The 12,813-nt window shown below is 35.8% G+C and overlaps 1 protein-coding gene across 2 annotated transcripts; it reads left to right on the top strand.

Annotated features, from left to right (window-relative positions):
* Window positions 1-4,810: 4,810 nt before the first annotated feature.
* LOC149564214 (uncharacterized) lies at window positions 4,811-12,537 on the top strand. 2 transcript variants are annotated; one of them, XM_089827288.1, is made up of 8 exons: window positions 4,811-4,919; window positions 5,015-5,450; window positions 5,568-5,633; window positions 5,761-5,823; window positions 5,913-5,975; window positions 10,814-10,876; window positions 11,262-11,584; window positions 11,677-12,537. In XM_089827288.1, exons 1-8 carry the CDS (start codon window positions 4,836-4,838, stop codon window positions 12,421-12,423), a joined length of 1,845 nt encoding a protein of 614 aa, XP_089683414.1. In that variant the 5' UTR covers window positions 4,811-4,835; the 3' UTR covers window positions 12,424-12,537. The 2 variants fall into 2 exon arrangements, with proteins under 2 accessions (XP_089683414.1, XP_089683413.1); XM_089827287.1 differs by having other exon boundaries at window positions 5,913-5,981.
* The last annotated feature ends 276 nt before the right edge of the window (window positions 12,538-12,813 follow it).

The following is a 12,813-nucleotide window of genomic DNA, read 5'->3' as shown; positions in this document are numbered from 1 at the left end:
CAACATTACCAATGTGATCAGGAAGGAAAGAGAAATAGTCTTTATTCCCATAAAAATGATCAAGTCTAGAATATATCCTAGCATGACCCTGCTAGAAATTGCACCAAGTGTGCCATAATCCAGGATTACTATCCTTGTTATTGGCCAGAGGGTCAAATAAATTCTTAGAATAAATAAATTTAGACCAGTGAAGATTCTCACAATCTTTGCATATGAAAGGATTGCCTCCAACTTTATCAATTTGGGATTCAACCATGTTAAAATCCCCTCCAAACAACCAGGGAATATCAAGAAGGGTGACAAGCCAATTCCAGAGGGAGATTCTACCCTTTGCATCATTAGGAGCATGTATAGAATAGAATCCCATTGGTCTATTATTAATACTTATAATAAACCAAACGACCCTTTGACAAGGGGAAACACCATTATTAGTAATGAAAGAACCCCATTTAGGATTAACTAGGACAACAATGCCTCCTTTACCTCTGCTATGATTAGACTGCATCAGGCCAAATATAATTAAGATTGGTTTCAAGAGTGAAACCGACGGATTTGATTTCTTGCATCATGAAAATATCAACCAAATTAAAGGAATTTAACAAACGCTTAACCACAAATTTTCTATCAAGAGACTCAAGTCCCCTAATATTCCAAGATAAAAAATTCATTGAGAACCAAAAATAGGAGTAAGACACGCATCATTTGCAGAAACAATGCTAGAGTTGTCACCAACATTTTTAACCACAGGCTTATTCTTGGATCCAGGAGGCCTCCCACACCTTTTAGAGGTAGGGTCCTTAGGTTTAGGATTCATATCAAAATCTGAAGAATCCATATCCATATTCAGAGTTGAACCAATAGTAGGAATAACTTCAAACAAATAATCATCCTCTATTTCTTTAAACACCTTTGGCGGCAATTTTCAAGAATTTGAAGTAGGCTTAATAGAGTTATCAATAGGGGATGAAACAACAATCATGTCAGTGTTCTGCGAAGAGATAGCGGAAGGAGGACGGACAGGGATACTAATGGGGTTATTCAACTTCGGTTTGCTAACATTATTCCCTTTGTGTTTCTTGTTCCTAACTAGGGTAAAACCATCATCTAATTCAGGACCCGAAGCCGATGGGGGTGGCAAAACAAGTAGAAGATTAGTCAGAGGTGTACTCTGGATAACAATCAGAGGTTCAGGGACTTTTTTTGAAGATTGCTCAATAGAAGAAGAAAGAACTGAAGAGTTTACTGGCGGATTAGGGTTATTGATAGGTTTAGTTGAGGGTTTCTTAATAATGGAACAATCCTTTTTGAAGTGACCCTCCTTCCTACACAGAAAGCAAGCATTTAAACCTCCTAAGATTTCGACAAGGCAAACAAAACATTCATTGAGCACATTCACAGTGATCACAGGAGGAATTTCTTTACTAGGGAGGAACGAGATGAGAACCCTAGCATCCATATGAGGGACAAGCCTAACCATGTCATCCATTCTTATAGTTTTCCCCAAGGGCTCTAATAATTGGGGCAAAAAATGCAAGAGAAAGGGAGGAACATTTTTCACCAGAATCCATCTAGGAGCAGACAAAGCTAAAACTTCTTCATGGGTGGCTTTAGGGGTCCAAGCTAATGCATGAAAAGAAGTCGACCCAACTGACCAGTATTGCTTTTTTAATACCTCTTTCTGAGCTTCATGATTAGCAAAAAAATAACAAATAAACCCTTTTGAATTTGTCTGCAAAATAAAATATGAAAACCTAGCTTAATGTTCCAAAAATTGTGGAACCAATCATCCAAAAACTTTCGAGGAGGACACTTATCTATCTCAACAGTAGCAAAGAAAATAACAGTATCTTTAAGCCTATTCTTTTCTTTAACAATCTCGATGATCATCTTCGAATTAGGGTTTAAAGAAAATGGTAGCGAGGACGCCAAAAGGGTCTTATCAGTTGGGGCGGCCTCATTTTGGTCAAGACCAGTGACAACAAACCTAGCTTTGACATTGACAATTCCAGCAGACTGAGCCACTGCCTCCGAAAACATTTTGGGTTTGAAGGCAGTAGGGTTAACAGGAGGAGAAGAGCCACAAGAAATGGGTTGAGGGCCAATATTTGTTGCAGTCGAAGTGGGTACGGGAGATGCCGAGTTATTAAGTGCAGAGCCTACTAAAAATGCAAATTGAAAACCTGAGCTAATGGGAAGAGGTGGAGTGATATCACTTGATAAATCTGCATGCACGGGGACATCCATCTATCCTCTACTGTCATCAGTCCTTCCGTCTGGCGATGCCACCTTTTTGGTTGGAAGTTTAATGTAGCCGCTTGTGAGGGATGATCGCTCAGGTACAGAAGAAACTCCAAGCGGCTCACCTCACAGTCTAATCGAAGAACAGGAAGTTGCGGCCAACATCAGCGGTGAAACATCTCACATCTACTCTTTACAATCAATCATTCTTTAAAAAATAATATTTTAAGAAAAAATAAAATTAATATTAAAAAAAATTAAAAAAATTAAAAAACTAAAATCTAAATCAATTTTCAAAATCAAAAGTTAACAGAATGTGGAGATCACAACTAATAAATAAAAAAAGAAAAACAATAGTTAAAAGTGGAGATAACAACTAATAAATATCAAAGTAAGAGTTAAAAGTGGAGGGAGATAAAAACTGGCCAGTAAATAATTAATGGGAAGGATTTTCAATTTTTCGGCGAAACTTTTGCAAATTTTTCATCAAAAATTTAATTTTTGGGAACAAAGTTCCCTCAAATAGCCTATTGACTAAATTATAGAAACTGAAAAAACAATATTTAAAATATATATATATATATATAATTTAAAAAATTAAAAAACTTAAACCTAAATCAATTTAAAAAATCAAAAGTTTAATAAATAGAGATGCATAATCTAATGTGGAGATCACAAATAATTATTTTTTAAATAAATAAGAAAAGAAAAACAATAGTTAAAAGTGGATATTTAAATTATAATATTATGTGAAAAAATTAGATTATTAATAATTTTAAATTTAAATAACATAATATTTACTAAAATATTTTAAATAGATTAATAAATATTATTTACTTAAATTAAATTTATCAAATATGAAAAAAATCATTTACAAAAACCATAAAAAAATTTATTATGAAAAATTAATAAGAGAAATACAAAAAAAAATGTTTAATAAATATTCTATTGACTAAATAAATTATAGAAATTAAAAAATAATATTTAAAGAAAAAATTAAACTAATATAAAAAGATAGATTAAAATAATTTAAAGACTAAAAACTAAATCAATTTTAAACATTAAAAATTAACTGAATAGATCACAACATGAGGAGATCACAACTAATAAATAGAAAAAGAAAAACAATAGTTAAAAATGGAGATAACAACTAATAAATATCAAAACAAGAGTTAAAAGTGGAGGGAGGTAAAAATTGGCCACTAAATAATTAGCGAGAAATATTTTAAATTTTTCGTCAAAAATTTAATTTCCGAGAACAAAGTTCCCACAAATAGCCTATCGACTAAAATATAGATTGTGGACAATAGATTTTTATTATTTATAGCAGATTGTTTGAATTTTTTGTTATTTTCTATGCAACCTGAAGTTAATGATAGAGGAATAATAAGTGGAGTGAGATAATTGAATCCAGTCGAATTAAGTTGTTTAGTGTTCTTTGATCCAGACATTTCTCGTTGATATTCTCAATTAAGAGTAACTACACTATACTGACTGTTGCAGGTTACAAAATTTTAAAAAAAATCGGAGTTGCGTAAATTTTGGAAGACACTAAGTCGAGCTCTGGGGAAAGATGCGCCTTCCAATTTGGACAAGTTAAATGAGTTTTTAGAAAATTATCAACCCAAATATCATGAGATTTTTAAGTTCTTGGCCATCATGGACCGACGTCACATGGTAAGGAAGATCAACAATAATTGTATTTGTCTTTGATTTTATTGCGGATGTTCCCACCCATCCTCGTCCATGCAACGCTCCATCGTTTTCTAAAACTTCAGTATCGTACATAGAATGCAACGGTAAACCTAAAATAGAGAGTTGGACCTACTTTATGTGGATCTATTATCTACATTTAAACATTTGAATGAATACAAGTTTCAAGAAATGATCAATTGAATCTTCATTTTTGAGTATATTTAACTTAATTGTTGTGCTTTTCTGAGATTTAGATTGAAGAACAGGACGAAAGTAGACCTGAAAGTGAAACACTCGGTGAAATTCCAGGCGAGGAAGACTCGTTGCATGGAAGTCCGCCTGCCATTTTGACTGTACGTTATAATGCATGGCATTACAGGAATGAAACGGAGGCGTGGGCTGGTCTTGCCGTAGAAATTACCAAAGAATTGGAGGCAACCATGACAGTGGCGCATAAGTTGAGGACTAGCTGGACATATAATTGGAAAAACCGCAGAGACAACATCTGTTTTGGAGTGATCCTTCCATTTTTCTTTGCACTAATGGTGGCCATCTGGTTCAGTTCCATTGTATGGTTCATATTTGATACAGAGAATCATAAAGGTTTAAAGAAACTTAAATACGGAGGTGTGCCAGCATCCATGATTGTAGCTGCTTGGGGTTTAGGGAAGTCAGTTATGTCTTTTGTGAAACCTATCAGTTCTCAAGTTGTGGACTACATATGTCTCCCAGACCATAGCCAAAAGCTTGGTTATCATCAGAAGGTTATTGATGATATCAATTTTTTGAAAGAAAGTCTTTATTATAAACACTCTTTGAAGTGGGAGGTGTTTGCTTTTATATGGTGTTGTATTACATGGAGTTGGGATGAGAACTATGTTCCACGGACAAAGATTCCCAAGATGCGCCCTGCTTTCGGTAATAAGTTGAGGATAATAGTCTTTGTCGATGATCTTGATCGTTGTGATGAAAATGTGATTCTGAAGGTATAAATTTAGAGACCCATATATTCGCAGTTGCTATAAATATCAAATATTACTATGTAATTTTATAAATTTCTTTAATAACTCTCAACTAGCAGGTATTATCAGCAGCGAATCTGGTTTTGGCCACTTGTCATATCAATGTTATTCTGAGCATGGAGAATAGCATGATCGAAAGGGCAATATTAAGAAAGTACGGGGACAACAATAGAAGAGATAACAAGTTCAATGTGGAGTCAGCAGAAAAATATTTAAGAAAGATAGTTCAGCTGCCGCTACACCTACCAGACCCTAGTGACAAAGAGTCCAATAACTTTTTAAGAAGGCAGCTAGGTATGTGGGATACTATACAAGTGTCAGCAGAAAAAGAAAGACGCGGTGGTCAAGGGCGTAGAGAAGATAATCCAATGTGGGATGCTACACAAGCGTCTACGGATCCAGCAGCAGAAAAAGAAAGACGCGGTGGTCAAGGGCGTAGAAAAGATAATCCCAAGTTCCAAATACTAACTGCTACTCAAGATAGATTTGGAGAAGGTGCATATTTCTAGCTCTACATAACTGGAATTAGTCACGTTTTATATTTGCACCACTTCAAGAGATTAATTCTGTTTCTTCCATTTTAATGTTGTTATATTTGCACCACTTTAACAGATGAAGGAAGAAAGAAATATTTTGAAGAATCTCTAAATAAACTACAAAGAGCCTTGGGCGTTTCAGGTGAAAATATTCGAGATGCAACCATTTTAAGCAGAACAGAGAGGAAGAGAAAAATAAAATAGTGGTCTACGCATTACTTCACAGTATAGTAATAATTTTAACCTGAGAACGTTAATTCCCTGAACAGGTACAGATATGGTCCAACAAGGGTTAGGACAAGAGGAAGAGCAAAAAACAATGGAGAAAGCAGGTGAGTATATTATTTAAATACACACTAATTATGCAATTTACAATCACATAACTCACTATCCATATGTTTTTATTCACAATGTCTGTTAGAAGAAGGTTCAGGAGTTGAAGAAGCAAAGACAGAGATACACGAGACAACCGACAGGCCACAAGGTCCAGGTTTGAAGTTTAATAAGCTACCTACATTAGGTTTATTTTCTTGTCTTGAGTTTCCCAATCAAGACCAGTATATAATAAATCAGATGACAAAATAAATATAATTTAATAATAACAATAGAAAAGAAAACTAACAGTAGCAAACTACTTACAGCAGCCACTTAAACATTAATAAACATGAAATAAAATAAAACTAGCACTTGCCCCTGCGCGTCCAAGATTATGCCGATTAATTGCAGAGAATCAGGGGTATACGAAGCATCGTGAGATTAGAGATGATAATCATAACACATATTACTGGAATTGCACATGGAAGTACTTCTTCATGTTTGGAAGTGACAGGCAATAACGAAGCTTAAACAATAAACGTCAAGTCAATAAATTGTTTCAAGCACCAACAAGAAATCATAAAGCATCTCATAAGGTTAAATATTGTTTTTCCTGTCATCACTCGACATTGAGATACTGTTATTCACGGGGTTGTCAAGTCTTAAGGAGCCAAGGGTGTCCTATTCTCTGCCATAGTTAGGACTATCCACATCTTAGGCATTCTTTTTCTCAATTTGCTGGCCTTCGTTTGCTGCTGGCGCTGGACTTCCTTTCTAGTTGAATTGTTCACTACTGGAGGTACCGATGGTCTGGTTGTTGTGGAGGATATAGAAGTCCTTCCTGCTGATTGAACTGGAATAGAATTGAGTTGTCTATTTCCTCCCTAACGGCAGGCATCTAGCTCCGGCTCATAGAATTCTCAAGCAATATAATGAAACAACTATATTGGGTTGCCGGCAGTCCTTCGAGCAATAGACCTCCCTTTTGACCTTCCTGCTGATTTTTCCGATTGCCCTTTGAGGACCTGGTATCTAAGCTTCCTTGCTCATTAATAATTAACATCAAGATTTCATATATTTATAAAGATTCAGATCAATAGGATCGCCAATTTTTATGGCTTCAATAGAAATTGGGTGCAGTCCTAGTAATCTAAATTTGCTCATGAATAGAAATCAGAGTAAGTCTAAATCACCTGATTCTGTAACCATGTTGACAGATTAAAGGAAAAAAAACGCTTCTGTTTCTATGATCTTGATAGTTCATTTCATCAGAGTGATTAGATTTTTTTCACTTCATTAGAGTGATTAGATTTTCAGCGTATAGTGATTAGATTTTCAGCATATATTATGATTAGTACTTCTATTTTCAGATTATTTTTGAAAGAGTTTTTTATTAATGTTCTAGATAACACCATGTGATCTATCATCAGAATTGACACAAACTCTATAGCCATTAATCATTTCATCACAGAGACTACATTTCTAGATATTATTCATTTCATCAGAGTGATTGTAGATTTTCAGTGTATATTATGATTAGTATTTTTATTTTTGAATAGAAGAAATTCGCATCTCTCACAAAGACATTGGCCATTATGGATTTCAAAATCAGTTAAAAGCTATCAGGAGAAATCACAGAAACGGTATTCGTTTAGTATTGTAAAATTTAGGGTACAGTATTAAGCTTGGCACCAAAGATGGCACTTAAAACCCGGAAAACAGAGTTAGATGGACAAAAAGGCATAAGGTAGAGTCGGGAATTGACAGAAGTTTTTGGGGGAATTTCAACAGGGTAATAGAGGAACCAGTAAAAACTTGGGGAAACTTCTATGGGAAAGGAAAAGCAAATGTGTGAAGGATAGAAAGCAGAAATAAATGAAATTAACTTTTTTGGCAGAAAAATCGAAACTCAAAACATCAGCGTTTCAGCTTCAAAAGCCCAACTCTATTACAATATCAAAGTTTTGGCCTCTTCAGTCAACATACTTGATGGAAAGTGGAAAGAACAGTGTTTTATGCTATAAAGTTCCGACGGATGACAATCATGTCTGGACTGGGTTCGATCTAATGGGCGTGTTAAACAATAACGATCAGCGAGCAGTGAACCTTAGCTTTCTCTTCTTTTCGATTGTTTATCTTGTACACAATGTAGGCTTACGATCAAAGTGAGATCTGAAGACGACACTTCATTACCAACAAGAAATCGAAGAAAATTTTCAATCCTGTAGCCACATTATGATCGATAGCCACGCATAAGTTGCCAAAAACGCAAGTGACTCTTAAGATTTGATCAATTACGCCATAGTTCAATTTCTTTACTTTATAAATACCCACATTCAGAAAACAGATTTGGTACCCATAGAATTGCAAGGACAACGAAATTGAGGTCGAATTGTAATCTTACCAAAGGCATATACATTGATGTTCTTAAGGCCAAAAATACTCTTCCTCCTTACTCCAACCCCAGCCAGGTGTTTGGTCTCATCCAAGGAAGATGGGAAAGAAACGCCCGTATGAATTTGGAAACAGAGAATCACAGGGAGTAAAGAAACGCAACCTGGCCTAAACTCGTTCTGCTACCGCTATTGCCGCCAGCTCTTCATCTTTTCCGCTCTTTGGCAACATCTAATATCTAGGGCTCACAAGTTTCTACAGCTCAATAACGGAGCCCGGTTGCAGAAAATGTCCAAAATGCCTTAAGAATGAGTGGTTGCCTAACATATGATCTCGCGTTTGTCATTTCAAAAGATTGTCCGGATGATATTTACTCCTTCATTCTTGTAAATAACAGCAGTAACAATACAAACAGCTCTGTGACCTCTGTTGGCCGGAACGCAGAGCAAACCCTATCACCGTAACGACAGCAGTGAGGATAGTAACAGCTCCGTGGCCTCTGGTAGCCGAAACAACTGGCGGGAAGCCAACCCAGGCAGCCTTGTTCCCAGCAGCTCCGTGCTGAACCCAACTGGGTGGCTCATGGCGAGCAGAGGAATTGACGGGGAGAAAATCCGAGCAACTCTATCGGGTTGAACCATTTGCCGGGCTGAACAGGACACTTCCCGGCAAAGGAACCCCAGATAAGTAGCCTATCGGCTAATGAATCTTTCGACAATTTCGAGCATAAAATTCAAAAATTGAATTCTGTATTATCTCTTAAATTTTTATAGCTTGTTTTAGAAAAATTGCAAACCAAATAAGCCACGGAAAAATACAAATCTCTTTATTCCTTACACAACGTTAAAACATTTTAAAGCTGAATACCAAACATCTTTGGCACAATTTTCAACTTTTACATAATAAAAATTAACATTGTTATAGTATTAATCAACTTCATTTTAATATGCTTCATATATAACAGTTTCACAGAAGCCTCGTCGTTTGGTTCGAGGAATTAGACTGAATTGACTTTTGCAAACACTTGCTTTGAAAATTGGGGGCCATTGTGTGAAAATAGAAAAATAGAATTAGAATTTTTGAATTCTAATTTTATCTCAAAACCAAGTTTCTACACTCCCTTCCTCAAAATATCTGAAATTAATCAAAACCTAATTACACATCTCTGACTGTCAAGCTTGCGTTGTGGCAGATGAGGAGTGTGCACATTTTGTGGCATAGAGTCCAGTTTGGTGCTTGACACCCATTACCCCCCAGTCTGCAGAATCATTCTCATCATTACTCGCTACAGAGGGCTGTACGCCACCCTCCAGGAGCAGTTTTACCACTTTTAAATCTCCGTTCTTTGCCGCCCAAAGAAGACGGATGCTTAAAACATCAAGCTTGTCTTTACAGCTAAATACTGGGAACCAATGCTCGCGTAAAATTTCATCAAACCGCTTGAAATCCCATTCGACTCTTTTGCCGCTGCTCTGAGGCCCTCCGAAAATTCTTTTTGGGTTTCTCGTAAAACAGGCTAGGCGTTGCGAAGCAGGAATGTCAGAGATGGATCGGAATGCATCACCACTTTATGATATAATTTAGAGCACAGAGTGTAGAATGTTTGGCGAGCCATGTTTTCAACCACAACATACCAGACTGTTTCTGCAACGACTTCCTCTCCAAATTCGCGAAAAATCTCTAAATACTCTCTCCCGTCACTCTAACAATCTTAGTGTTTTCACCCTTGGTCCTGCAACTCTAAGCTTATGTATAAAAATATGTTTTCACACTCATCTTTCTGAGTGAAATAAACCATTCAAATAAAATTTCAAAAATAAGAATGAAGATTTGCAAAATCTTGATTTGGCAAAACCAAGATTTGTAGAAATCCTGATTTTTATAATGCTTTATTGTTATTATTAAAAATTAAGACTTAATAGTCAAAGGACATGCTACAGCACACATTCAATTACATATATAACATAATAAATAATAAATAACAGAAACTAAAATAAGTCTCTATCAGAATACGCTGTTACAGCAAATAAAATTAAAACTCAGATTTCATTCATATTTTTCTTTCTTCAAAAGCATTACAAAACTTTTCTTTTATAGAGACTTCTCATCACCGTTTGAGGAATTATCTACGTTAATTGTGAATGAACAGCAGCAAGTTAACTTGAATTCGGTGGAGCTAAATCCTAATTATTACAACTTAGTCGTTTATGACTGATGCGCAAGAAATTGACTTGGAGATTATTCTCCTTATCTCATGCAAAATATCCGTGAGTTTATGAGGAAATACGGTGGAGCTATTTGTTACCGAAGACAAACTAATATTTTCTAAGCTGTCAAAAGAGATGATCTTGGAGATCTGACTCATTATTACATGCATAAATACAAGCTGATCTAACTGATGACTACCGCATGTGAATCATATTTATTCGGTGGATGCAAACTAGATAAATAGTCAGTTTAACTGCTGGAAGAAATTAACGTTTTCTATCAGTCAGTATTGTTTTTTAACCTATCATTCAAGTGCACACAGTATTTTAGATGATGGTTTGTGTTATGTAAATGCCACAATCCCATAATTCACCATCAGTTTTCATTCAAAATGTTTGCTAGCAGATAGCTCCGGAGTTCAGGAAGCAAAGATTGAGATCGATGATAGGTCCGACATTGTGAAAACAGGTGAATATACATAATTCAAGTATGTATGATGAATTTGGTAATGTATGGTCAAAAAATTCCCAATCCATTTTCATTCAAAATGTTTCTGAGTAGAGACAGCATCCGCGATCATACAAATATTGAGTAATGTTTGTGCATTACCTTGTTTGTGCGGAAAATATCTCCGATCCCATTCTTATAGGCAGGCTAAATTATATTGATTTTGTTTTCTACGAGTATCCGAGTCCAAATCACTTTTAATTTTCGATACCAAAAAATATGTGAAATGCATTTAAATTTATATCTACCTAATCATGCTCTACTGCAACAAATAAAAGTCTATCAATTTACTAAACTACAACAGTATAACTAGTTACTACTAAGTTTCTAGTGACGTTTGTTGCAGGTGATCAACAAAAGCAAGAAGGCAGCAGGGGCAAACGAAGTCTTATGGATGATCTCTCGTCAATAATTAGTGCAATGCTCATTCCAAGGTATACCCCTGGAGAAAGGAGTGTTTTTAACTTTCTTCATAGTCGGTGCTCACGCAGTAGAAAACTTCCGCGAGAGTGGAAATGCTTCATGGCATACCATCGCCTATCATGGAATATTTTGTATCTAACATTTCATCAAGAAGGTGTTAACCCAGTGGAAGGATGGCAAGTTCAACTCATTGCATGGATTTTCGTGTGCTGGGAATGGAGGGGCCTCATAACAATTCTTATCAAAGTGAGTACCATCACTACTTTTTCCCTTAGCCACAAAATGTTACCTGTTATAACCAAAAATTTAAAAATGGTCTTTTCATGCAAATAATGCAGAAATGGAACAAATTTGAGCTTTTAATAAAGTGGAAAGCTGAGGAGTGGCCTTCTTTGAGAGAGATTGTCGAGCATTATATCGATGAAGAGTTGCTAACTGACAAGAAGAGAAACAATTTTCAAGGAGACGAGAAAAGAAACAATTTTCAAGGAGAAGAGAAGAGCGCCACTACAAAGGAGGATGACGCCATCGACAACAGCGCTAAAGAAATAGATAATTACAACGGCAGCAGCGGAGAATCGGAGACGTCAACTGACAACATGACAACAGAGGACAAAGAGGGAGATGATTGTCTAAGAAATATTTTGAAAGAGCAGAAGGAGATGAAGGAAGCTCTAAGAAAGGCTCAGGAAGATATGCAGGAAACCCTAAGAAAGGCCCAGGAAGATATGAACGAAGTTCTGAGGAAGGTTCAGGAGGGTATGAGGGAAGTTTTAAAAGAAAACGAGGAAATGAGGGAAATGCTCAAGATGAAACTTTTGAAAAAGGAGGAAGACAACAAAGAAGAAAACTTCAAGGAGAGCCAGACAAGAATGATCAAGAAATTTTTCATAGAAGAAGATATGGAAGGAGAAAGCTCAGTCCAACAGTACACAGCGGCCGAGGAGCGAGAAGAATGGATTAAGCTGAGAGAAACATTGCGCCGCTACAATGTTTCAATGGATGGCATTCAAGCCTTCCAAAAATTTAGATTTTACTGCCAGCCTGGACATCTTCCATGGCCATTGCACAAACAAGAACGATAAAGCCTCGCCAAATATTTGTATACATTTCGAATTCAGGCAGTCAGGCTTTCGTGGCTTCTGCTCATTTCAAGTAAAACTATTTTCTTTCTTGTAAATAAACTATCTATTAAATTATATCCTGAGTTAAAGTCGATTGTAGAAATCGCTCAAAAGTGATTTGAATTTTAGATTTAATGGCAAATGAGCGAACGGGTGCCAAATAATTAGTAATGGAATCAATCTTATATTACTTGATCAAACCATAATATTTAGTCTTGTTTGAGGTAAGGGATCAATAATATCTAGTACAACCAATAACTAATGAAGTCCATATTTTTGTACGTATTCGTTTTAGAGGCAATCAAGTTTGTTTGTTTTTCGTTTCAAGTCAATTAAGCAAGTAATATTCAA

This window comes from Cupressus sempervirens, chromosome 4, assembly GCF_028749045.1.
Source record: "Cupressus sempervirens isolate cs-2001-9-10 chromosome 4, ASM2874904v1, whole genome shotgun sequence".
NCBI classification, from domain to species: Eukaryota; Viridiplantae; Streptophyta; class Pinopsida; order Cupressales; family Cupressaceae; genus Cupressus; species Cupressus sempervirens.
This window is presented reverse-complemented; position numbering and strand designations above follow the sequence as displayed.

Bases quoted from the DNA above. Each gene is read 5' to 3' on its own strand.
- LOC149564214 (XM_089827287.1), top strand. From the start codon at position 4,836: ATGCGCCCTGCTTTCGGTAATAAGTTGAGGATAATAGTCTTTGTCGAT. The intron at 4,920-5,014 runs GTATAAATTTAG...CTCAACTAGCAG, and splicing joins ATGAAAATGTGATTCTGAAG to GTATTATCAGCAGCGAATCT. The intron at 5,982-10,813 runs GTTTGAAGTTTA...GTTTGCTAGCAG, and splicing joins CGACAGGCCACAAGGTCCAG to ATAGCTCCGGAGTTCAGGAA.